Here is a 27,265-nt window from a genome sequence, read left to right as displayed (position 1 = left end):
GAGAAAGTGCCTACGCTAGAGTCACTTGAGAAAACAACAGTCAAGGCTGCTATAGGCTTTGTAACAACAAATGGTAGGCTATAAGAGTAGGCTACATTGATTAAAAACCGCTTATTAGGGTTAAACTATTAAATAATGTATACATTAATAATAGGCTACTTATAGTTAACATGAACACCCCATTGGTAAATGATTAGTAGACACATTATAGCTAACTGTTGATGGGTAGTTAATGATTATTAAGCATTAACTAACCCATAATTATGCACCCTTTATTGTAAAGTGTAAACCCAACAAATAAAAAGGAAGACCCATCCTATATAAAATATTACATTATTATTCATATTCTTTTGGACAGTCCAGTTTTGAACATCTGTCTCAGCTACAATTCAGCTATCAAATCCTCAAGTGACATTTTCTGGGGTTGATGCACTGAATGAGTGTTATTTCTAGTACCAGACCTGTTCCAGCAAATACCTAGCCTGGGAAATCAGCCTACATAGAATGACATCACTGCTTTGCTCCCTTTGTACTGGTTTTGGCCGGACAGCAAGGTCGTGTTATGTTTAATTAAGACGCCATGTTGAGTGTGGGAGTGTGCTGTATAAATAAATAACACCCAGTCTAGGTGTCCGAGCAATCATTGTTATAAAAGGTGAGATTAAAACTCCTCAGGATGTAACACTGTCTGTTTTAGATGTTGTTTTCGTGGAATAATGGCAATTTGTGGCAATTGAGCTTTAATTCTCTATTATGGTAAAGGTAAGCTCAGTCTGTAGTAAAACTATTCTTGCATGCTGTCCCTGTGATGCTTGCATGGGCTATTAGTATGCATGCGTTACCATTCAGTGCACATTGCACTTTCATTGCAATCATAGATAGAGTAAATTGAAATTGAGCCTCTGCAGTGGTAATGCATTCATTCACTCTCTTCTGTGAGAGAAAGTATATTTATTCTATTCTATTCTATTCTATTCTATTCTATTCTTTTCTATTCTATAGAAAAAGGTGTCAAACTTCAGATGGGATAGATACATAAAAGGCTTACCAATAGTCCTAAACATTCCTGCTCTTGAATGTAGCTCTTGCTCTCCACGCGGAGACCCCTTGTTGCTAGGCAACCGCAGCATGTGAAGATTGACAGCACGAGCGAGCAGCACGTTTACTCATAGCTGCCATTTATGTCTCATTCGGAGAAAACTTTGACGCAAGTAACTTTCGTTGGAAACTTTGTTGCCACCTAAAGAACGCGCTTCAAGATATAGCTGCCCAAACAAAAGCAAATACAAGTAAGTTGATAGCCAGCAACTTTTTTGCTTTCACTTTCTGCCATGACAACGACCCATGCAACGACCCCACCAGCTCATTAAATTGTCATTAACAATTTAACAATAGCTAATTGTTAGCAACATCCGGCGCTAGATGAGGGGGTAACTAGCTAGCTAGCTTTGGCAGCCCAAATAATAAACCCATTCACTGCTGATTTTAATTAATGAACGGTTGAATTTTCTCATCAGAGATTTTGTGTGATGAAGTAACGTTTACATTTGCGTCTCTGCAGGCTGGTGGAGATTGATGTGCTAGAACATCAGCGAAACTACAGCAATGCCTGAAGTTGAACCCCTTAGATTCCCCTCAAGGGAAGGAGGACCCAATCAACAAGGTTAGTGTGTGTGTGTGTGTGTGTGTGTGTGTGTGTGTGTGTGTGTGTGTGTGTGTGTGTGTGTGTGTCTGTCTGTCTGTCTGTCTGTCTGTCTGTCTGTCTGTCTGTCTGTCTGTCTGTGTCTGTGTGTCTGTGTCTGTGTGTGTGTGTGTGTGTGTCTGTGTGTTTCTGTGTGCGTGAGACGGAGAGGTTAATATCGTTTATTGATTTGCCAGTGATTAATAAACAGTAAACACTGAATATGATCATAAACATGACATCACCGGAGACTACACCAGTCCTCATGTTACACACACACACACACACACACACACACACACACACACACACACACACACACACACACACACACACACACACACACACACACACATACACACACACACACACACACACATACAGGGACCAGCCATGCCTTGGGCATCTGCCAATTACATTTTGTTTGAAGATACTCATTATCTTAGCTGTGTCAGGTGGCTGGAGATCACTGGAACATTAGTCTCGCTGGCCAGCCTCCTCTCCCTTCCGTCCGAGGAGTCTGGCGCCGCAGGTCTCCATAACTGGGATAAACCCTCCCCTGCTCTACTCTGCTCTCCCATTGGAGCGACTGTTTCAGTCGCTGCCGGATGTCCACTCCCGGCTTATTACAAGCTCTGTCATTCACTCCGACCATGTCAATCAGAGCGGCATCCGCTCCCTCCTCCCTGTGTGTTGCTGTAAACAATGCCCTGCCGCCACAGTGAAAACAACAACGCTAACTAGCTAGCAAGCTAACGGCAGAAACCTACACGCTAGCTCGTTGCTACACGCTGAAAATGGCAAGTTGGATTGTTTGAAAGTTTCCAAGGGCACTACCGCTAAGCGCCGCCCATCGCAATCCCACTATGGAGGCCAGACTCCTCGGACGGAAGGGAGAGGAGGCTGGCCAGCGAGACTACTGGAACATTAACCTTGCTTTTTTAATCTAAGCGCAGGGATGTAGTAGAAGGCAAACTAAACTCAGTTTGTTTATCCACCTTTTAAAGACAGAAAGCATTATGGTATCAAACTGATATATGAAGATAGCGTCTTTGAAGGGGGAAAGGCATGCTTTTCTGAAAGTAGTATTAATTTTGTTTACGTTGATGATGATCACTGACTGGAGCCCAGAGTTACCTATCTTTTTAGTTACTCACTACATCACTGATGAAATCACATATTTCTGTTGCAGAATTTTCAGAAAATCGGTGAGATACTGCAGGAGTGCCCCAACACATGCAAAAAATACAACTTCTATTTCAATTATACAGAAATCAATTGGTTTTTCCGATGTTTTTCTTTCCTAGTAACTGCCACTGAATTACCTATAGTCCCTGAGCAGGTGGTACAACTGTAATGTCTCACTCTGTCCCAAACTTCCCAGATGATTCACATACTAGCACTCACTGTACTAATTCTAGGCCTAGTGTAGGCTCAAAGTGACGTTTTCAGTAGCATTCACTCACATAGCTTCAAATAAGATAAGACTTTTCATCCCCTATTGCTTACAATTTGCAAATTGCTCGTCTTTGTTTACCTAAGCAATTTAGAATCTGACCAAAGGCTACATTTGACCGAGTAGCTGCACATGATTTGTCTGTGTACATTCCTACTTGTAACATAACTATTTTTGTCCTTTATTTGATAGACACAGCAGAGAGAGTGACTGGAAAATATTGGGAGAACTAGGGTGGATTACATGGGATAGAGGTCCTAGGTCCGCTTTATATATATAGTATGCACCATAGCCAGTTGAGCCACCTGGATGCCCCGCCAATCCTTTCTGGAAAGCATAATAACAAAGCAAAATCTGACATCTCAAAATGCCTCATCGCAGGATCTGCATTAAAGGTGTTTTCCACCTGTTCTCAGCCAGATGGCGCCCTTTCACCACTCAGAACGGTGCCCTTGGGTTTGTCTTGGGATGCTCCAATTAGTTGTTGCCTCTGCTCTTTCACTGATGTTTCCACTAGAGTCTAGATAGGAGGCTTTGTGCAACAGGAAGCAAACAGAAAGTAGAGAATCACAGACTATCTTTTTCACAGCCAAATGAATTCCATTAATTGCTTTTGAAAATAAAATGAATGAAGTAGGACGAGTATTTGTTTCAAATATGGTCTGTTCCTTTCTGATATTTCCATTGCATCCAAGAGATTCATTATTTACAATGACATATTTGTGGGGCTTTGTTATGTAAAGCAAACACTGCAGGTATGCGTGGCTTTTCATCGTGTCTTTGAATCGACAGCAAATGTGTCTACATGATGTAATCAATTTTAAGTTTGATTTACAGTTGACAATATTTTGTGTCTCTCAAGATCAAGGAGATCGTCAAGCAGTCTGCCGCGGTAGACGTGGCAGCTGTGCCTTGGTTAACACTCCCTCACCATGTGTCAACAAAGCTATTCACCATATCCAAGAGCTGAAGAGGAAGGTGGAGGACTGGTGTCAACAGGTAAACTGTTGATGTCAGATGTGATCATCAAACTCATAAGGGACATATTTAAGACACATTTCCTGATATAGGAGTCAAAATCTAATCCCACTGGAAAATATGTTGGTTTTAGTGTTTAGTTTAGTGTTTTTTTTATTATTCTCTCTCTCTCCCTCTCTCTGTCTCTCTCTCTCTCTCTCTCTCTCTCTCTCTCTCTCTCTCTCTCTCTCCTTTTCTCTTGTACCAGTCTGGAAAATTTCAGCCTCAGATAACTCAGGACAAGCACCAATACAGCAAAACTTTACGGTGAAGTTACATAGTTTTTCTTCTTCTTCTTCTTCTTCTTATTTCCTATTTCATTATGTTATATTCACAGTCTATGACCTACAGTAGGAATATGATATGAGTTTCATTCCTTCTTGAACAGATTTCAGACCAGTGACTCTGATACTGAATCAATGATAACTACAGAGTTATACATCGAAGGCATTGGACTTCTTAGAGGTGAATACCTTTTTTGTAGATGAATATAAATTCATTTCTGTTTTTTTCTCTCTTATTTTTTCATACACTACCATAGAAACGCACACACCCTATGCACATGGATATAGGAAGAGCAGTCAAAGCACAGATGCCTTGGGGTTAGTTATTCCTTGCAGCAGTGGCCACATCGGTGTTGTATTGGGCAGCTCCCACTCACTAGCACACATCTGATTTTGCCTGCATAATAACCAGCAGATTTATGATCTAATTATATGTAATATTATGCAATATTCTCTGCAGCTAATGAAATACCGCTCCATAGGTTAGGTTTACACTCACCTCCACATTATAGTTAGTCAGATAATGCTAAAATAGTCTTGTAAAAGTATATATGTTTTTGCTTTATAATGAGTTAATCATCGTGATATAGCATAATACAGTGTGCCAGAGTTGTAAAGTTTTGAATCCATCCTCCAGAAGGAGATCCATTATCCCCGCTACAGAAGGAAATGACTGATGTCCTGGTAGAGGTTGTGAATCTGATTGAGCGGCTTGAGGCTGATCGTCAGGATGCAGAGCAGGCTCTTCAGAAGGAGAAGAGGAGGAAAAAGACTCTGGAGAACGAAGTCGACAGTCTGTCGCTGTGGAAGCAACAAGAGTATCCTCTCGTCGTCCAAAAAGGTCAGTGGAGTCGTGAGTGGTCTCATCATTGGCTCCTCATGGCCCTGTCTGTGCTGTACTCCTTTGCCCTGTCAATAAAAAATATTAACGCTAGAATATGTCACTTTTACATATAAATGAGCGTCTGTTACATACAAGCCATTGTCAAACGAGTTCCCACAATGCTAATTAATCCTATCGCCGCCAGATAACTCTGTATTCCACAGTATGAGTTTTCAATCTGTTGTCGTCCGGTGACATTCCCAAGCTGTGCAGTGTGTACCAGAGAATTCCGCCCATGCAGGCTAAATTCCGGTTAGCCTTCTGCTAACTTGAATTAGGATAAATTATTCAGTCGTGCAGCTCTTATAGACTTTCCAAATGTTATTGGACCGAATGTGTCAAATTCTGAAGTGAAACGAATCATTTTGCAGGGGCTGTGTGATGTTCAAAACTATTTATCCACCCTTTTACACCCCCCAAAAGAGTAGGCTCACCTCCTTGAGTAGGTTACACTAAGCATAGCCTATGACAAACGCTGCATTCACAGACTCCTCGGATTGTCCAATTTCATGGACGTTGTTTAAACATCTTGGTAGCTGTTCCCAGTTTTTGTGTGACAACAAAGAGCAAAGGAAGCGGTCGGGAACAAATTTTCCCAACTCCACATGAATGCAGCACACGTTCCTTCACTGTCAGAAGCAACAGATGGGGAAGACAAAGGTTCTGCACAAAAGTGACATATTTATGCTAACTTTAAAACTGCCATAATTTATTTTTTTAAATATATTCCTTTGTCTAGAACACGAAGCTTGCATGAGAGACATCACCGAACTGAAATGGCGCCTCAAACTGAGGAAAGAGAAACTTGACCACGTGCAAGAGAAGATGACGCACGTGGAGGCTGTGAACCAGCGGCTACATGAGGACATCGGCTTCATCCAAAAACAGGCCCCCCTCCTAAAAGACAAGCTGGAGTTTGAGACTGGCGTCATGAATCAAATCAACACCGCACAAGCTGAGGTACCCCCCCCCATTTCATTGATTCTTGTTAGACAACTATTGCCGTATATAGGGGCGTCCGGGTAGTGCAGTAGTAGATTCCCTGCCTACCAAGACAAGGGTTGCAGGTTCGAGCCCCCGTGTTGCCTCCGGTTTGGTTGGGTGTTCATACAGGCACAATTGGCCGTGTCTGCCGGTGGGAAGCCTGATTAAGGGTATGTGTTCTGGTCGCTGACGCTGCACAAGTGCCTCCTCTGGTCGGTCGGGGCATGTGTTCGGGGGGGGAGGGGAGCTGTGGGAAAACTCCTCGCTGTCAGGTGAAAAGAAGCAGCTGGCGAGGGGCGACTGAGTATCGTAGGAAGCATGTTCTAGTCTCTCCCCAGATCGGCAGAGGGGGTGGAGCAACGACTGGGACAGCAGTTGGAATTGGCCAAGTATAATTGGGCGGGGGGGGGGGGGGGTATGAGGTATTTATATGAGTATCATTTAAAATGTATTAAGCATTTATTAGACAGCAGGGGGACGTAGTGAGTGGAGAGACTGCTTTTCAACCAGAAGACCTGTGTTCAAGGCCCCGTGTGTTCAAGGCCCCGTGTCTGCTAGCATCTGACAAGTGTCCTTGAGCAAGACACTGAATGGCCGACAGCTCCGGGGTGCTGCTCTGTAGCCGAGCCCTCTGCTCTGTGGAGGGGGCAAGAGGAAAGACTATCTCCTACGTGGATCAATAGAGCTCAACAGTCACGTGACTTTCCGTGACGTTTCCTGCCCCGGAAGTGACTTCTCCATTCATTTTCTCCATAGACATTTCGAAAAATCCTTATATAACAGGTTTTAAGGCTGGAACAAAAGCCAACCCATGACCTACTGAATCATGAGTGACCATAAAACATTTTAGTTGGAGCAAAAATAAAAAATATAACCCGGGGGTGCTTTGTTCACGTGCCTGTTCAGCTCTATTAAGTATTATTATTTGAAAACCAGCCCAAAATGCTCAAGGAGGGCAGTCTGTCTTGTAAACTCTAAAAGCTGAAAAGTTCTACTTCTGTCTCTTTGGTGACCAATACCTAGAATGACAAATACTCAACTGGCTCAGTGACATTATGGTTAACAATCAACACTGTGCAGTTGCCCTAGGGGTAAAGTCCCACACAGTATACTATTGCCCTGGCTGTTCTGTAACAGTGCTAGTTAAGACACTCAAGGATTTTGCTTGAAGGACTAGATTTGTTTTTGTGACAATTAGAATTAGAATGTTGAAAACACCACACCATTATTTTTTTCATGATGAGTGCCTAACAGTATCACTTATCTCACTGAGAATTGTTTTTGGATGCTTTCTGTGATCAGGAAAGAAATATTTTGTAAAGGTTATATTTTTATGGTATTTCTGCTTGACTGGAGAGTTGACAGTACATCGAGACAGGAATGATGGGTGGGGGAGGAGAGGGTGGGCGAATTTGATCCCAGAACACCACCAGGATGCAACCAGGATGTCCACATATTATTAGTATGATCAATTCCTTTTAGTGGATGGCGTCGGTCACCACAGCCTCTATCCATAGGATTCAGAATAGTTTACTCAACTACTGGCTTTTATGTGCCGTCTTTTGAATTAAAAATATATAAAGTTCTAATATTGCTGATGTTTCCCCTCTTTTTCTTTAGGCTGATAAAACGTACACAAAGACACACAGTGATCTCGAAGCGGTTGAGAAGGAGTTGGAAAAGATGGAGCAGGAAGCCAACAATGAAAAGGGATCAATTAATGGTGTACTAAGGGGCATAAAGAATAAGATGGCCAACAGATTGTGAGTATCTAAGCCCCTCCTTCCTCGTTATGCAAACAAAGGAAGAGCACGTCACATGATCAAAGTAGCCAAAACCAAGAGACTGGAGACATTTTCCATAAAAGATGTGAAAAGCTTTTACAATATTATAGCACAATGGAGAGTTGCATCACAAGGTGCTTTCTGCATATAGTATTTGCTTTATTAGGTGCACCTGAGTCTAAGTGCACCTCGTCCATAAACGGCTCACTCCTCCAGACAGTGACATGCATAAGTAAAGACAGACAGAGTGGGTTCGAGAGGTTCACTTAACATGTGAATAAACATTAGAATTGGCAAGGCGGGTGACTATGAACGCGGCGCAATAGCAGGTGCCATGCGTGCTGCATCCAGCATCTCAGGAACAGCTGCTCTCCTATAGAATGTTTGCGCACTACATTGTCCTAAGTGAGTTGACAGAGAATGGGGCGAAAAACATCCAGTCAGCGGCAATTATGTGGATGGAAGCACCTTGTTGATGAGCGAGGTCAGAGGAGAAAGGCAACAAGTATATATACAGTACATCGCGGCTCCAAACAACAGTGGTGTGCAGACGGGCATCCCCGAACACACTACTCGTCCAACCTTGAAGCAGATGGGCAGCAGCAGCAGAAGACCATGCTGGCTGTCACTCCTACCAATCAAAAACAACAAGATAGGGCGTCCGGGTAGTACAGCGGTACGATTCCAGGCCTACCAACACGAGGGTCGCAGGTTCAAGCACCCGTCTTTCCTCCGGCTTGGTTGGGCGTCCATACAGGCGCAATTGGCCGCGTCTGCGGGTGGGAAGTCGGATTAAGTTGTCCTGGTCGCTGCGCTAGTGCCTCCTCTGGTCGGATGGGGTGCCTGTTCGGGGGGAGGGGAACTGGGGAGAATAGCGTGATCCTCCCACGCGCTAGGTCACGTCGGTGAAACACCTCGCTGTCAGGTGAAAAGAAGCCACTGGCGACTGCACATGTGCTAGTCTACAACTTTCCTCAGATTGCCAGAGGGGGGTGGAGCAATGACCGGGACACCCTAGCAGGGATTGGCCAAGTACAATTGGAGAGAAATTGGGGGAAAATTGGTAAAAAATAAATAAATAAACAACATCAAAATGAAGCCACGGTGATTACCCAAACTGGGAAAAACGTCTGCTCGGCCAAGTCCCAGTTTGTGTTGCAACATGCTGATGGCAGAATTTGGCGTAAACATCATGAATCGATGGATCCATCTGGCCCGGTGGGGAACGTTGAATGTGGGGAATGTTTTCTGCACCCACATTACATTAGGCCTTGTAGGACACTGTGCATCGCTTCAACAGCACATTATTGCTGACCAGGTGGATTTCTTTGTGGCTGCAGTCTAAGTTTTTTTTTCTGCCGCCGGTCGGAGACCAAGGGGGGGGGACTGACTATGTGATGCAGAATGGAACTTAACAGCCAAAAGGTGAAGAAAAAACAAAATCTTCTATATCAGTATGCATCTGTCTCGTTCCATCCGTCCGTTTCTGAGATCAGATTGCAATCGAATAGTGCTTGACCACTTGAAAGTACAGGTGTAAATGGCCCCAAGACACATTGAAGACGGATTGCGATCTGATTGGTCAAACCACCTCCGGAGGTGGTCAGGGATGCATTGTGACCACATTGAACACAAGTGTAAATGCGATGTGTCCTCTCAATCCGCATACACCAACTGTATGCAGATTGAGAGGACACCCGTTTTGGGTGATCCAAAATGCATGCTGGTGTAAATGAAATCAGGCTAATGTGGTCAAGCACTAACCGATTGCAATCATTATCTGATCACAGAAAACATATCTGAGTGCCAGGTGTAAATGGCCTCTGTAATGTCCCTATGTAAAGTCCCAGAGCAACAGGATTTGGTAGGTGGGTTCCTAATGGCCCTCACTACTCGGGCAACACCCATGTTGATCAGATGGTGGCAACATTTTCCACCATTTTGAATTTTGTCCAAAACAGTTTTTTCACTACTCCAATCTTCACCAAAGCGTGACACACACGTATGGACTGTCTTGCACAAAAGTCCTATAGTAATCTTTTCATAGTCCACACCATTTGCATATAACTAGCAGAATACCCGCATAGTGTATTGAGCGGTGCAGCGATTGCGCAGCATCGCAAGTTTGGCCATTAATAATCTGTGCAGCCATCGCAAATTCGGCCATTAATTGGCCATAATTACCGAATTAGAAAATTCTGTTAGGTCACCCGCAGGGGTGCTTACTGCTCTACACTTGCCCCTGAAAGATTCAGCACGATCCCACGTAAAATGGCATAGCTGTGGCTGAACACAATTTCTGCTCACTCACTCACTCACTCACACACAGAGACTTTGCATTCTTTCTTTTTTCAATATTGTATTTTTAAATTTTCAGAACACAAACAAAACAAAACAAACAAACTCAGACAGAGGAAAAGAAAAAAAGAAGATTTTGCATTCTTATTACGGTATATAGTTCTGATTCTGATACCCGTTGGAGCACATAATCACTGGCCATTTAGTCAGGCCTTGCTCAGAGTTGGCATGCAGCCTCTGCTCTCATGGTCCACTTTTGTGGCTGATTCCAACTCCACTTAGGTGGAGGTGTGCTCCTCCACTCAGGTGTGCTCCATCAGTAGCTAACGAATGGAGCTCACCATGGTGCTGAACCTGTGTTGACTCATTTTGGACACCAATTGATGTGATGTCATACGCAGAAGTGGTGCATGGTGCAGACATCATCAGCCAATCAGTGTCTGTCATAAATCACTGATGACATCACAATAGAGAGCCGCAGGGATGACGTATTTTTGTAGTCAGAACGCGGAAGTCCCGGACTTCCTGGTTCTTCAATGTTTCTGTCTATGGGATTTTTGAATGGGTTTTTGCCGCAATGCTTTAATTAAGGTCTCTGGGCAACGCAAGCTTAATCAAACTCGAACCTGTGTTCAGCCGGATAATCTTTACACATGAGGACCACTTTCATGAGTTTTGTAGCGTAAATGCGAGCCCTAGAAGTAAAAAGCTCGTGCTAAGCTAATCCAGAACTACACACAGTGTCGCATAGGCTTCTCCGTCACGTCAGCACTCAACCTGGACTGTTGTTGATTGTGTGCGCTGCTGTACACTGATTACCCCGGGCTGAACGGGCTGAACCAGGTGAGGGAAAGATCATTTCCGTGTTCGTCCTTTGAAGTGGTGACGTTATTGACGTATAATATCCCCGTTGACTCAACAGTGTAGTCTCATTTAGCCGTTTGCTAGCTAGCCGCCCTTTTAACGGCACGTAAAATCTTCAAAACTCATAAAACTGGTCCTCATGTGTGAAGATGATATTACTAAACACTGGTTCGCGTTTGATTAAGCTTGCTTTGCCCAGAGACCTTATTAGAAGCATCGCGGCAAAAACCCATTCAAAAATCCCATAGGCGAAAAACAGTGAAGAATCAGGAGTGTTAGCATCGATGATTTCCGGACTCGTTCCTGTGGCTCTCTATTTGCTTAAGTGTCATCACTGATGACAAGTTTTTCCGCCATGTTGAATTTTGTCCAAAAGTTTTTTTTTTCTTTTTTCTTTTCTTTACTGACTGACCCAATCTACATCACTAGTGGGAGACGACATGTTTACTATCTGCTTGTTTCAAAGGTCCTTTCAGCAGGATAATAATACTCTACTGTCTTAAGGTGGTTCCAGGAACTTGAGAGTGGCTTTAGTTTACTCCACTGCACAGTCTCCAGATTCCAACCGAGTAGAACCTTGGGATCAGGTGAAAGGGGATGTTTACAGCTTGACTGTTCCAGCAAAAAGTCAGCAGCAACTCTGTGATGCTATCAAGTCAGCACGGATGGAGATCCCTGTGGAACGCTTGCAGGACCTTGTTCAGTCCATGCATGAAATAATTCTTTCAGGCTGTTCTGGAGGCAAAGGGGGATCCTACCTGGTACGGGCTTGGTGTACCTAAGATAAAGGGGACCTACTATGGTAATTTCCAGTTCTATATTTTATTATTACGAGCCTCCACTGACCACAAGTGATGAAGGACTTGGTGCTCCACCGAAACTGACTTGAAGGACTGTCAGTTTATGGCATTTGTGGCTTTATTTACCGTTGCGGTGGTCACAGCACACTGTACTTGGATTTTGTCCTTTTGTTGTCCCCCCCCCCTCATCTCATGCATACATTTTCACATTACGGTACCTGTCACACAAAAAAATGGCTCAGCCTGGTATAGTGATGTCATATCACAGATGATGTGATAAATCACTGATGATGTCACAGGCAGTGATGAGGTCATAAATCAGTGAGATGTACAGTTCAGACAGCTCGGCTACTAATATAGTGAAGTCATAAATCACTGATGATATCACAGATGATGTCACCAGTGATGTCACTCGAGCAATTGTGATGTCATCAGTGAGTGAGGAAAGCACAGAAAATGTGGACCAAAGCAGCTCAGCAGGCAAAATAGAATACAAGGCAAAAAAGGAGCTACTTAGAGTTTGAAAAGAATATATTATTTAATAAGAAGTAATTGTATCTGCGTACTGCAAAGAGTACGCAGATACTCCGCTGGTCTTCGTCAGGCTGACGAAGACCAACGGTTGAAACGCGTTGCGTTTTTGTGTTTGCCCGTATCAATTGAAGATGTATTCTGGTTTGTAACTCTTTGCAGCAGATACAATTACTTCTTATTAAATAATATATAGTAGCTCCTTTTTTTGCCTTATCAGTCATATGATGTCATAATGTTATGATTTCATAAATGTCTAACACACATTTCAGTCCCTTCATAATGTCTTCTTTTTGAGACGCAGCGTACACACACACACATACACAGTCTGTAACTAGCCAATTAAAATCACAATATCACACGTCACAGCCATTTTGTGCATCACTTTAGACTCAGCTGGCCATACACACTGTACGATTTTAGAAATGTTTAATTATCCTACTGTACGAGTAAATTGTCTGCGATGCCGTTTCATGCCATAGCCCTTAAAAGTGTTTCGGCAGAGTTTGGAGGTGATCGGCGCAGTGGTGTGCGAGTTATGGCCATTTAAAATCTAAAACATTGCCATAGCGCAAAGCTTTCGATGTCAAAGCATCACAGTGATAAATCTCAGAAGCTGGATATTGAGTGTATGCCGCATATAGGAAAAAGAAAAAATATCCTGGCTGTGTTTAATTACATCTTGGATTTAACCCATTGATACCTGATGCAGCATTTGTGTGTGTATCCCTTTAAGACCACGAACTGCGTTAACGTGGTTCGGGGTCTTAAAGGGATACGCACACAAATGAGGGATATACACGCAAATGCTGCATCAGGTATCAATGGGTTAAGAGACTGTTGAGGGTTGTGGACATAATACACACTGCATTTTGTAATAAAAAAATATATTTTCGAGACAGTCTTGTTGACAGACTCTATTGAGCCTTGGATTTAAGGGCTGGTTTATTTCGCCAACTTGATAACAAAAGACATGACTTTGTTTTCCTCTCCAGAGAGGAGGTAAAGCAGTTGAAGACACTTTGTAAAGTTCAGTGTGCCAAAGTAAAGGATGCTGAACAGTCGGTTGCTCTTCAGGAGAAAGCGCGTGCAGCCATATTACAATGTATTCCTGACATGAAGAAGCTTGAGACAACTGCAAATGACCGGGTAACTGATATGGTGCACTGTGCATATCTGAATACACTTAAAACGGTAGCTTTCATACAGTACTCAGCAGTAGTCCAATTCACTTTTATGCCTTTTATTGCAGGTTTTGGAATTGAGAATTGAAATTGACGATGAAGCGCAACAAATAAAGACATTAAAAGAGCAATTAACTACATTGCAAGAAGATATTCAGAAAACTGTAAGTAATAATGTCAAAAAAGTAATTATAGTTACTGTAATGCCTTTAATTGCTTTAATACTATTTTAGTGCTGCTTTTGCTAACTTTACTGATATTTGTCCTTATAGTATAGTGTGTAGAGCGTGGCACTCATGTTGACGTTCAATTTCCACTGGGGCTATCCATGCTAAAAACATAATGCACCACTGTATAAAGGCTTTGGATAACTGCATCCACCCTGTGGCTTATATTGTATTATATTATGTTATGTTATGTTATCTCTTATGTTATGTCCAGAAACTTAATGGGGAAGAGGAGGTGTCCCACTTGGAAGAGCTGCTCCATTCAAAACGCAAAGCTCTGGTTTCTCTCCATGAGGAAACCCTGGAGTATGAACTGGAGGAGGAAGACTACAAGAAGAAAAGCTCTGCGAGGTACAGTGTCAAAGCCAAGAGAGAGGAAGAGCATGGAAACATCCTCTGCTGGATATCATTATTACATCGTAATTCGTGCAGTAGATATGCATGGTGGCAGACACATCCTTGTCATTATGGAAGGGGCTGTTCACATTTTTTTTTTTTGTTTGTTCATTATTTATTATTATTTTCTTGTAAATGCTCTGTAGCGCTTTTTGTGGGGAGAAATAAAAAGCGCATCAGATAACGTCACCTGACGTTAGCTTAACAGCTGCCCTCGGTAATCAGCTGGTTATATAGTAGCTCTTCTAGCAGACAATACAGTGTTGTGGAACAAGCAAGGGCTTACCAGGCATTTCCAATAGGCTACAGTACATGTCCAGTATAATCCATACTGCCTTTATGTTAGCTGTGACAGTAATATATATTCACTGATTACAATGTCCTATTTCTCCACTTGAACTTCTCCATATGGGAAATGGCCAGCGTCTCTGTCATCGCGATTGGAAAAAGCGGCTCATGTCACCTACCGCATTTCTGAAAAGTTTAACATTTCTCAACTTTTGAAAGCTCTGACGAAAAAAACTTCTGCTTCCTGCTCAGGAACATCTGCCTTCCGTGCGCCTTGCAGACGTTTCCCATTGCTTTGAATGTGAAAAGGGCACTGCTAGTTAGGGAAAAATGCTATATGTGAACAGGCCCTCAGGGCAGCTGCTGGACACAGCATCAGCCAAAGCTCAACAACAATCCACACACGGCAAGACTCCCTTCAATTCTTTTGAAGGCCCCAAAGTGACATCTCAAGCATTTCACGAAGAGCCAGTGTGCTCAAAATGGCACTTTGGTGCATTAAAAATAACACAATAAACAACTCAACTCCACCGTACAGTAGGCCACTTCTGTTTGTTTACTATCTATCTACCATATGTTTTTTGGTGTTAGTGAGAACGCAGTGAAGCAGATGCATAAGGACAGGAAGCAAATGCTCCAGAAAATCAGTGAGAATGAAGAGCAGAGGGACGGGGCCAAGGAGGAAGTGACCCAAGTTGTAGCCCAGCACAGTGCCACCAAGGCCAGGCTGGACGAGCAGGAGCGGCTCACCTTCATGGAAGAACAGAGAGCCAGGGTCAGTGGAAACATATGTACATGTGCTGTGCGTACGGCACCACTCCCGCTTTACAAGGAGAGTGGAGATATTGCGTGTTTTGTCTGGGTTAACTCACTGCTCTCTCTTTTGTCTACAGAAAGCCACTGAAAATCTGAGGAAAGAGCTGATGGCTGAGATGAACGCCCTGGCACTGCGGAAGGTAAACTCTGGAGACTCCGACTTGGGATGCAAATTTAGTAGAGTCCAATTTGGCGGTGTTGTAGTCAAGTCACTATATCTCGAGTCCAAGTCGAGTCTCGAGTCCACAGTGTTCGAGTCTGAGTCCAAGTCATCAAAGAAGAGTCTGAGTCGAGTCCCCATTATCTGAGTCCGAGTCCGGAGTTAGCCAACTGAACACCAGAATCAGAATCAGAATCAGAAAGACTTTAATGATCCCCGGGGGGAAATTGGGACAAGTTACAGCAGCTCGCACTCAGAACACATAGCACGAGTGTGGATCCACATGTAGGTGGAACACACACGGGCCTGCCCTTGCACAAAATTGAATAATGTCACAGTATTAATATAGCTATCAGTATCTTATGCCAAATTATTATGGCAAAAAAACAGACCAAAAAAACAACAACAGTCTTTTTATTATCTCAATAAGTCTGAGTCGTCTCCAACTTCCAAGTCCGAATACCTGAATGCTCGAGTCCAAGTCCAAATTTATCAGTGCTCAAGTACAAGTCGAGTCACGAGTCCTGAAAATGTGTCCAGGACTCAGACCTGAGTGGAGTCGGACTCGGAGTCAACTACAACACTGCCAATTGGGATATATATGATCTTTTGCATCCTTCTCCTATTGGGCTGTCCATGGGGTTCTTAACTCCTCTTCAAATTGTTCCTCAGTATTTTTTACAGAACTTTTACATTTCTGAGGGAAAATTTGAAAAAGACTGTATAGCTGTATAGTTAAGGTAGGTATAAGTAAGATCGTATAGTTAAATACCCATTTCCCTTGAAAGCGTATGTATAACGATATAGTTCTAAATCTTTTTATGATTTCAGGGCAAGGTAATTTAAGAGAAAATTATTGTTCACCATTTCTTGTTGTTCTGTTGACATCAGAGTCAGTGTGGAAATATCACTGAAGAATTGCATCAAGAGCAAAGGAACTCAGAGCTAGCCAACCAAAAACTTCAGATGGAATTTGAAGCCGCATCATCAGCTACAAAAGATCTTGATAGGGGACTGGAGGAACTGAGAAAACTTTACAATGATAAATTTCAGGTAAAAAAAGAACCTACACCACATTATAAATATAATTATTATAGTGTATTAGTAAACAATTTTAAAATGGCATATGCACAGTTCAAGTCAACTGCATTTTTTATTCATCTTTGATTTATTCAGAAAATCAAGATATTGAGAGAGAAATTGGAAGAGACTCAGTGTGAACACAGGAACACATCAGTCCACCTTGAGAAGGAGAAAAAACTCAAATTTGACCACCTCAATGCTGTCAAGGTAAGTAAGGGTTGCATAAAGCAATTACTCTTGAGTCAAAGAACAGTTGCTAAGTCAGGTTTGCTCTGTAAACTCCACAGAGCTAGTCACAGCTATCTATCGTGTCATTATTTTGTGGAACGAAATTATCTGCTCCAAGCACTTTGAACAAATTAAGGTGTGCTGATTTTTTCTCCCCTCCCAACATCAATGCTGCTGTTTGTTTACCAGGAGTTACACATCACCACTATAAAAAGATATGACTACACTCTGGGGAGAATCAGTGACCTGACAGAGAAGTGCACAGGATACAGGGATGCATCAGATAAGATGGAAGAAATAGCTACAACCATGCCAGAAGCCATAGAGGATCTTCAGTAAGATTCTTTATGCACAGTCAAACTCATTATAATACCAAAAAAACAACAATAATCATTTCTGAGATTTGTACTCATCTGCAATGCCCCCCTTTTTTTTTTACATGTTTGAGTATTTCTTTGCTTCATGTTGTGCTTTGAGCAGAAACACCCACTAACAGCTCCTCCATTGCTCCTATAACTATGTTTGCGATATTCAAAAACAATGTTTAGAGCCGCTTTCTTCATTTTATTTGTTTTCTACTTTCAGAAGTGTTTTTGACATGGCGGAATTCAAAAACCAATCCGCTGCTCTCATAATGAACAGCATACAGTCTGATATTAACAACTGCCTCCAACGAATAGAGCAATCCACAAAGACACATGCTGCTCACTTTACAGCAAGACAAATGAAAATGGAAGACGCTAAGGTAAACAAAATGTTGTATAATTCTCTATCTATACATATATGACAGAGGAATATTGTTATACTTTTTGTGTCAAATGGTGTGAAATCAGAGAGGAAACATCTCATTGTTCATGTATTTGTGGATTAGTGTCAGTGAATTACTTGTCACAATACTTCCCTTAAGATGCCGTTTTTCTGAGAGGGGGAAAACGCTGTGAGCAATTAAAATTACAAGCCATGGTCAATCTTGTTCAAGTGCTTTTTCCACAAATGACAACTCACTGTTCTTATAGTCTTTTCCCTGGACACATTTGATGATGCGTATCCCGGTTAGATGCTTGGCCCGCTTGGGTAGCTGAAGGCCCGCATTTATAAGAATTCCAATGCAAATACATTTTTCACAATATCTAAAGGGAATATGTTATGGGTGGGGTTTTTTTGTATTCACCTCAAAAGAGATGCACTTGTAAAAAAAAAAAAACACAATCAGTTTGCTGTGCACAAAATGGCATAATTTAAACACTCCTTTGTAAGAGAAAGCCCTATTTATTGTAAGGTTTTCATCTGCAGGATTATCAGCCCCAGCCAGAGCCTCCTTGCTGATGGGGGTTTCACATGGCTTATCTAATGTGAAATCGCCATGTGGTATATAGTTTCATTAAACGGTGATCAAGAATGCATTAGTTCAAAACAAGAAAAGGCAATGGAGCTTAAGCCGCCATGCATCCAAGTGCAGCAACTTTAAAGAAGTTGTTGGCGTGAGACAATTTAAGAATTAGAAGTCTTCCTCATAGACACAACTCCCATTAGCCAGATAAAAGTCAGTCATGCAAAAAAGGGTTTAGTCTTTTCACTTGACGAAATAGAACGGCAACAACAATGCTCCTCCTCACCAAATACAAAGATCACAGAGAGAGGGTGAAGTTCTGAGGAAATTGGTCACTTTAATCATTGAGACCAATATAAAGCACACATAATGTCGACATTAGCATAACATAATAAGCACACTGGGCATTGGGAAGTCATTGTGCATGAAGCAGAATGGCTAGACATTTTCATATATGAGATTCCATATAAAGATGCTGACCCCATACTATTCTCCCATAAGCCTCTGTAGGTCACAACGCTCCTCTTTTCCATAATCATTTTTGCTCATAAGGTTTTTTCTGAATTTTCTCCCATTTGTACTCGGCCAATTCCCGCTGTTGTCCCGGTCGTTGCTCCACGTGTGTAGTTGGTCGCCAGTCTCTTCTTTTCACCTGACAGCGAGGGGTTTCACGGGCGGGACGTATCGCGTGGGAGGATCACGCTATTCCCCCCAGTACCCCTCCCCACTGAACAGGCTCCCCGACCGACCAGAGGAGGCGCTAGTGCACCGACCAGGACACATACCCTTAATCCGGCTTCCCACCAGCAGACACGGCCAATCGTGCCTGTTTGGATGCTCGACCAAGCCGGAGGTAACACGGGGGCTCGAACCTGTGACCCTCGTGTTGGTAGGCAGGGAAGGCACTGCATTACCTGCACTCCCTCACTGATTGAGGTCTTGAGTGAAGGTGTAGCTTTAGTGTGTGTGGTTATATATTGAATGCAACATGCGCATGGTTCTATATTCATTGCCTTTAGTTGAATGAATGTAGAGTACATGGAGATGAATTCAGGTGATTTGCTAGTCCAGTGGAATCTCTGGTCATCTCTAATCCAACCGAAACACCTCTGAACGCCTGGCTTTTCAAACATGCACCTATTTGTTAATTTGATCAGGGCCTGTCGTTTTGGCGAGGACAAAGTAAACAATGCAAACTGCCGACGCCATCAGTTTCTTATGGGCAATGAAGTGTAATTTGTTCCATTTACACTTCACAACAGCATCAGATGGGCTTTGTCAGTGCTGCATGGAGTAATTAAACCTGAAATCAATAGCAGGCATTTGTCATGTTTACAGCCCCTCTTTCTGCTGGGTTAAACTCATCACTTTAGTGCTGTTCTGTTTTACTGCAGAGACACACTTCATTATGTCTGCAGGTAGAGTTGAGATATTCACCAGCCGCACATCCAATACTTGGGAAACAATGTTCGGATGAAAAGGGGACACGCAGAGAGACACTTACTCATTGTAATTTATTTGCTTGATTTCCCAGAATGGTGTCCACTGTGTTGTTTGCCTGTTATTTCGTTTGCCCTAGTTAATAATAGGACAAAAGCAAAATGCATGTATTGTCTGGTAGGCACACATAACAGATCAGAACGAGCAGCTTAGATTATTTTTTAAATGATTGCTTTGGTGTTAGTATACACAGTAAGCTATGTATGTTGTCTCTCCAATTCCCTAGATCATGTCAAATCTTTTTCTTCAATATCTCCCCCGTTGTACACTGCATGTTATGAGAGTGGTGGAAACGGCGACCTATTTGATCACTCATGGTGTATTTGACATCCATATTGTACATCATGCTGCCTCAGCACATATTGCTTCTGCTGCACGTCGTGGCAGCTTGCCTCTGCCAGGGTGGCTACGGCCTCTTGGAAGCGTGATGGCAGTCATCATACTAACACAAAGTGGATGCTATCGTCGCTAGGGATGCACCATATATGGGCATATCGGTATCGATTCATACTGTATATTCGTATTTGGTCCAATGAGCAAAATAGCAGCAATGTTAATATCGGTTATTATCGGTATCGGCCAAGATTTTCATATTGAGAGGAAACAATGTGTTAAATAAATACATAGGTAAATATGATTTATGGGCTTTTCCAAAGGTTTTGGACATAAAGAAAGACATTTCTTTTTCAAATTCACCGTGTTTACATGTGTTTTTCAGTATGTCGAAAATGTGATGATGATAAAAACATCGGTAAATGTAGGTTATCGGCAATATCTGCTATGTTCATATCGGCCCGATACAATCAATTTTCATAACGGTGCATCCCTAATCGTCACTCAAGCCCTCATAGCCCTTCCATTATTTGGATGGCAGGATACTGTAGAGACTGACTTTCAATTATAGGTTCAGGTTTCTGCCCTGCTGAAGTGTCCATGAGCAAGCTACTAGGGGGTCAGTAAAGTACAAGACTCTTATTATTTTAATCAATGTAGTCAACCTTTTGTTTTTATGTGTGTATAGGAAGCACTAAAACGTGCCCTCAGGGAGAATACAGAGCTGGCCCGTGACTACACGGACCTCCAGCAGAGCCTCCTGGAGGCCAAACAGGAGGCGGTGTGTGTGTTCAGCGAGAAGAACCGAGCAAACGAATCTTTTCATGACTACACACAGGTAGGCTCTTCCTTTGTTATCTTGACTTTCTTTAACCACCCCCATCGCCTCTGTTTATTTATTTTGTCATTGTGTTCAATCTTATGCCTTTCAACTCCTATTCTGTTCTCTTCTATTCTTCTACAATTGCCAAGTGGCTGGAGAACTCTGCTTTACATGGGCAGTAGTTTGTGGATGGTTTTAGTTGGGCAACCAATGAGGAGGTTACTGCAGCAATCTAATAATGATGAGGTAACTTGAGTGGAGGAGGATGATGGATGTGACATCATGTAATGGTGGCTATGTAGTCTCCCCACCAAGGGGAGTAAGGAGAGAGGTTGATGGTACATGTAAATACTATCACTTTCAGATTGTCGAGGTGTCCGGGTAGTGCAGCGCTAGATTCCCTGCCTACCAACACGAGGGTTCGCAGGTTCGAACCCCCGTGTTACCGGCCGGCTCGGTCGGGCGTCCATACAGGCACAATTGGCCGTGTCTGTGGGTGGGGAAGCCATCGCTGCTCTAGCGCCCTCCTCTGGTCGGTCAGGGTGCCTGTTATGGGGGAGGGGAACTGGGGGGAATAGCGCGATCCCCCCACGCCCTACGTCCTGCCGGTGAAACACCTCGCTGTCAGGTGAAAAGAAGCGGCTGTTGACTGCACATGTATCGGAGGAAGCATGTGCTGCTAGTCTACAACTCTCCCCAGATGGGCAGAGGTGGTGGAGCAAAACTGGGGGGGGGGACCAGGAGGTTTGGGATAAAAAAAAATCGAATTGTCGTAATTAGGTTTTTTTAAGGTGGTCAGAGGTGAAAAGTTTCATTATTTCTGTGTTCTAAGTCAGCTTCTGTTATAATAATAGAATAATTGGTTCGACTCCCATGGCAAACGCAGTTTGGGATCAGAAAATGAATGCAACTTCAGTGCTAAAATAGCACCAGAGGTCTTGACTCGTTGAGAGAGACAACTCAGCAAAGTTGAACTGTTTAATCTTTATAGTTTGTGACACTATAGAATTACAGATGACAGCCATAACGCCAGGAAGAAAGCACACTGCTCCCGCAAGGAGAAACCCACATTATTTGTTCCAAAAATGACTAATACCTTTACTTGAGCAATTCCTCATCTAACTGCATGAATGTTATCAAGTGAGAAATGCATGCAAAAATAAAATCCTGTGGACAGGATTTGCCACGCTCATGATCAAAGCCTGATTTTCTTTTACTCTGGATTCAGCCCTCACCATTTTTGTTTGTTTCCACTCCACACTTGTACAACAGCAGCTTCTCACCAACAGTGTTTTGTGCCTAAATTTACCCTTTTTTGATCACAAGCTTATAAAATTAACAATATGTTTTCTATCTAGATGCATGCCTATCACGTTTTAATCAATTTTGCACCATTCTAATTCTTTCTTTGCCTTTTTATTTCCCCATGCCTTATAAAGTTGCCATTTTATATCCCAGTTACTCATCTTCCACAAAGTAATTGCCCTTAATTGGTTTGTTTATAACTGAAAGCAACCTACGTGACTGTTAGCGTTACCTTGGTAAGGGTTGCGTTAGTGCATTGATATGACATGCCAGTCATGTTAGGAGTCTTCATTTGTTTGGAGAATCTATGATTTTCTCGATATTTAGCAGAGAGAGAGCCAATGAAAGTCTTTGCTGAAGTATCCTTGAAATATTATGTTGACAGCAGGCATCACTGACATATACAGTAGTTTAAGTGATCATTTTAAAAGAGTACACTATATGCTTCCAAAACAGCTACTATAAATTGTGCCTTAAATATATACTGACACACAGTGCAGAAATGGGGGGGGGGACGTGTTAACTATCAAATTGTAGGATTTCAACTATTCTCAACATTCTCAATACAGTACCTTCCCTGACAGCACAGCACCATATGCTGCTTAGAGTGAATGAGTATGAAACGACCTGCCTTGCCAATTTGGCAAATTGCAAAATACAGCCTGCCATGAAATATAACTGCTGAAAAATGTGACTTGAAGGTTTTCTAAAAGGCTTCACAGCACATCTCACGGTCATGTTACAATACAGGTTACAAAGGATACCTTTAGTGTACTTCCATCTGAGGAGATGTGCTGGGACCGCTAAAGAGGCTTCAGTGGGAATAAAATGCTTATCCAGGGAAGAGATTCTACATTATTGTAAGTAGCAAAGGCAAGGGGGAGAGACAGTAACCCCCAAGAATAAACTGTAACATCAAACTTGATTCTGTGCATAGTACTCCTGTTGTTACAACAGATTAAAGTGTTACATATTGTGCCAGCATCTATCCTCCTCACCTTTTGATCAAGTTCGTTTTTCAGATTTTTATCACGTTTTCTCCCCAATTCTACTCTGCCAATTCCCCCTGCTGTCCCAGTCGCTGCTCCACCCCCTCTGCCAATCGGGAAAGCCGTAGACTAGCACATGCTTCCTCCGATACATGTGCAGTCGCCACCCGCTTCCTTTCACCGGCAGGACGTAGCGCGTGGGCGGATCACGCTATTCCCCCCAGTTCCCCTCCCCCCGAACAGGTGCCCCAAGCGACCAGAGGAGGCACTAGTTCAGCGACCAGGACTCACACCCCACCGGCTTCCCACCCGCAGACACGGCCAATTGTGTCTGTAGGAACGTCTGACCAAGCCGGAAGTACCGCTGCCGGGAATTGAACCCCCGGCTCTCTGCGGTGGTAGGCGAGAGCTTTTACCTCTTCAGTTAAGAGATCATTCAGACGGCTCATCTAAAAGTAGAATTGTTCATTGTTAGTGGAAGGAGTGGAAAGGCAGGTATAACGAATACTGTATCGAAACTGATATATCACCAAACTGATACATCCAAATTCAACAAGTACAAAAACATAAGCATTTAAAATATTCTATTGTAAAGGAGAACAAATACATGAATACTTTGCATCCGATAGCTGTTGGCAGCATGTGCTTCTCATAAGAGTCCTCTTGATTCTACTGTACATAATAAGCATATAGCTTTGTTTATGTGGATGCTTTCAACTCTGGGGTTTGAACAGGGTTACATTCTTGTTATTGTCTTTCCTGCAGGAGCTGATGGCTGGGCTAATTCGCTTTAGTTTTCAATGCACTGGGGAACACATTGCCAAGCCATGATAAGCTTTGCAGGAAGAGTCGAGAGATGGAGGGCGGAAGAAAAAGCAATGGCATCTATCAGAGAATTTAAACCTCTTTGCTCGAAACTGTGTTCAAAATAATAAAGCAAGCAGCATGTCTTTCCGAGAGACTAGGAATAATTTCTGGTTTCGGTGGGGGGTTCATGACTCTGTGTGTATGTGTAAAATATGTCTTGAGGGGATTGGTATAAAGTTAAACTGGGTGAAGTAGAAATATTTTACTCATCAGCTTTGCAGTCACAGAGTTTGCCTCGGCTAGAACAAAACTGCTGAAGCATTTAGAGAAAATTAACCCCCCATCCTGGCAGCCAGATGTGACTGGTTTCTGATGAGTGCACACGAGTGGGCAGAGAAACCAAGAGACTGTGAAATTCCTGTCAGGCCCGTGTACTGCAGAATGGGCTATTGACTGCTTTCTCTATTCCCCTCCATCATTCTTCTTGAACACTGCCATTAATTTCCTCCTCCTGCCTTACCAATTCCTTTTCTCTGCCTCCTCTCCCCCTAGCTCTCTTTGTTGCAGAAGAGGATGCACAAAGCTATGGCGGAATACTTCAGACAACGCAGCGTCTACAGCCAGGCTGAACTGGACCGGTGCCAGGCTCTTTCTCAAGAGACCAACCAGAAAATAAAAACAGCCCAGGTACTTTTTTTTTTTGGGTACATATAAAACAGGATGGAAAACTGCACAAACATGTCACCATTCAGTTAAACGGCAAACCCCTTTATTCGACTTTTATCCTAGTCTAGGTATTCTACTCTATGGTATATTCTCTCGCATAGTACAGTAACTCCATGTTATGCTTGGCATTGTTCAAGCCTCATACAGCTATATATATATATATATATATATATATATATATATATATATATAAACCTCCACCGGGGCTCTGTGTCTCACTGCCATGGTGGAGTTAAAGACGCCAGTCTTACTCTGTACATCCACTCATCAGATCCCTGACTGACGTGATGGATGATCTGTCTGCCAGAGTGCCTATGCAGTGACCCCATGTCAGTGCCTCTCAGGATAACTCTATATACTCTATACACACTCACTCTGTTTGGTGGCATCGCATTCAACGTTTGATTGTGCTTCCCGTTTACCGGGGGGGCCACGCTGAGATAACACAGCTAATTCAGACCGAGTTCAGTTACGCCACCTTGGAAGATATCCGTGGCACAACTTCTCCCGTCTTTGGTAAGAATTCTAACCTTCCGCCTGCCTCGCAACGGAATAGGCGCCTGTTCTGCAAGGTTGAGGAGTGAGGATCTTCAATTAGGCGATAATCGGTGTCTAATCTGCGCCGTGACGTGAGATGAGGTCAACGCGGACAAGGGGACAGTGATGAATCTTGATGAAATGTCCTGTCCAGCATTACGGCAGAGGCAGGTGGCATGCAACCATCCTATGGAACTGACTCATTACTCGTGCTTCCTCTTTACCTTAAAGGGACACTCCGCTGATTTTCAACCAGCTTTGTATCATTACAAAATCAGTAGTGTATCGGAAATCTGTCAACACTTTTGCAGGCATTCATTTAGTTTGACAGTTATTGAGAGGTGATTTGAGTTCAGTTGTGGACCAGTGATGTCATTCATGCACAAAGTTACAGTTTTCTGATATACTACAAAGCTGGTTGAAAATCACCAGAGAGTTCCTTTAAGAGCAGGACATCTCATCCTCCAGATTACAGCAGCTTGCCAGTTCCAAATGTGTAAAAAATAAAAAATAAAAATTGCATTGGTGGTTATATTCACCAGAAATCCAATTCAGCTGCTATGATTTTAATAAGATAAGGAGTAAAATTTCATTAGACTCTTTTTTTTCTTCTCGGGGTGGTGGTGCCTAGTGAGAAATACCATTAAGTGATTTCCGGCTGAGTTCCTCCTGCTTTGACTGCGGACATGTTTTTTTTGATGGGTCTGCTCCAGACTTTACAGGGAAGCAGCCATGTCTCAGCGGCCCATGCAGCCTGAAAAGGCCCCAGCAGATCACAGCTCAAGGCAGGGAGGAGTGGGGCGCAGAGGGGGAGGAGCTATCAGGGAGCTGCAGAGTGTGAAGGACAAAAGAGCCGGTGTATTCAAGCGCACCGCACCGTCACCCGTCACAGCACCAGCACAGGGCCCATCAGAGCAGGCAGCAGCACTCACTTTAAACAGGCTTCTCCTGAACAGTCCATATGCACAGCCCCGGGTCCATCCTGCAAAAAGTGCACACTTAGAAAGAGCTTTATGAATATAATAGGCAGAAACACAGGATCTGCAGAATCACCTAAAGACCTGTGCAGTCTTAAGACCCTCGAAGAAATACACTGATCCAGTGGGTCCCAAACTGGGGTACGCGTACCCCTAGAGGTACGTGGAGGTACTACAGGGGGTACTTGAGAGAAAGGGGTAAATAATGGAAACATGTAAGAATATCATGACAATAAATTAAATGTTCAAATAAATCTGCTCAGGAGGCACTAATTGCAACTCTTCAAAAGGTGGGTTATCATTCATTCATTGCATCACATGCTATAGTTTTCTTTTGCAGTTTTCTAAGCAAAATGTTGTAGTCGGGTAAAGGCCGTACTTGGATTCAGAAATCAGGGAAAGGGGGTACTGAAGCTAAACAAGTTTGAGACCCACTCCTACTAACCCGAGTGCTAAATGCAAAGACCTCAAATAGAGCCGTAATTATGTGATATGCAGAATATCAATGTCGGTTGCCAAATTGCAATAAAGAAATCAATAGAACTGATACAAATTGTACAAACGGGAGTCAAAGTCAGCCTGAGCCCCCCGATGAGGCCTATGCTAATCCATCATGTCCACTTAACCTCACAAGCAGAACATAGGAGAGGTCAGGTTAGCGCCTTCACGGCTACCACAAGCCAAATGCTACTTTGCTCAAAAGTAGCTCGAGGGGGAGGAAGGCCAGGGGGAACCCTGGGGTGGGCGGGAGGGGGAGGAGGAAGGCGGGGGAGGTGGGGGGGAAGGTCTGTCATCCTGTTACACTCCTGCCAGAACTGGCAGTTCAGTTTTGTGTTCTGCCAGTTTACACCAGGGATGCCATAATTGACAATGGCTAACAGCGGCGAGCAGTGCAGAGCCTTGTTGAATGGCCAGTAATGATTGGAGCAGACGCCCACTGCCCCGATCCCACGGGACAGTAATCCAAGATCCTG

General features: G+C 43.1%; 1 protein-coding gene across 1 annotated transcript; it reads left to right on the top strand.

Moving 5' to 3' along the window:
- Positions 1 to 1,200: 1,200 nt before the first annotated feature.
- Positions 1,201 to 26,251, top strand: ccdc178 (coiled-coil domain containing 178; the record flags this gene model as incomplete). The annotated part of the gene is given in 24 exon segments (XM_083654055.1): positions 1,201 to 1,289; positions 1,562 to 1,663; positions 4,000 to 4,136; positions 4,363 to 4,421; positions 4,543 to 4,633; positions 5,078 to 5,279; positions 6,061 to 6,281; positions 7,926 to 8,068; positions 13,578 to 13,731; positions 13,835 to 13,930; positions 14,208 to 14,344; positions 15,269 to 15,452; positions 15,571 to 15,633; positions 16,545 to 16,706; positions 16,830 to 16,943; positions 17,154 to 17,299; positions 17,550 to 17,709; positions 20,816 to 20,965; positions 24,604 to 24,738; positions 26,028 to 26,036; positions 26,038 to 26,058; positions 26,060 to 26,119; positions 26,122 to 26,208; positions 26,210 to 26,251. Coding segments are annotated over 23 exon segments (2,631 nt in total). The 5' UTR covers positions 1,201 to 1,289; positions 1,562 to 1,605.
- Between the last annotated feature and the right edge of the window lie 1,014 nt (positions 26,252 to 27,265).

This window comes from Poromitra crassiceps, assembly GCF_964638095.1.
Source record: "Poromitra crassiceps genome assembly, chromosome: 17".
NCBI lineage: Eukaryota > Metazoa > Chordata > Actinopteri > Beryciformes > Melamphaidae > Poromitra > Poromitra crassiceps.
The sequence above is the reverse complement of the archived record's forward strand: the minus strand, read 5'-3'. Positions and strand labels throughout refer to the sequence as shown.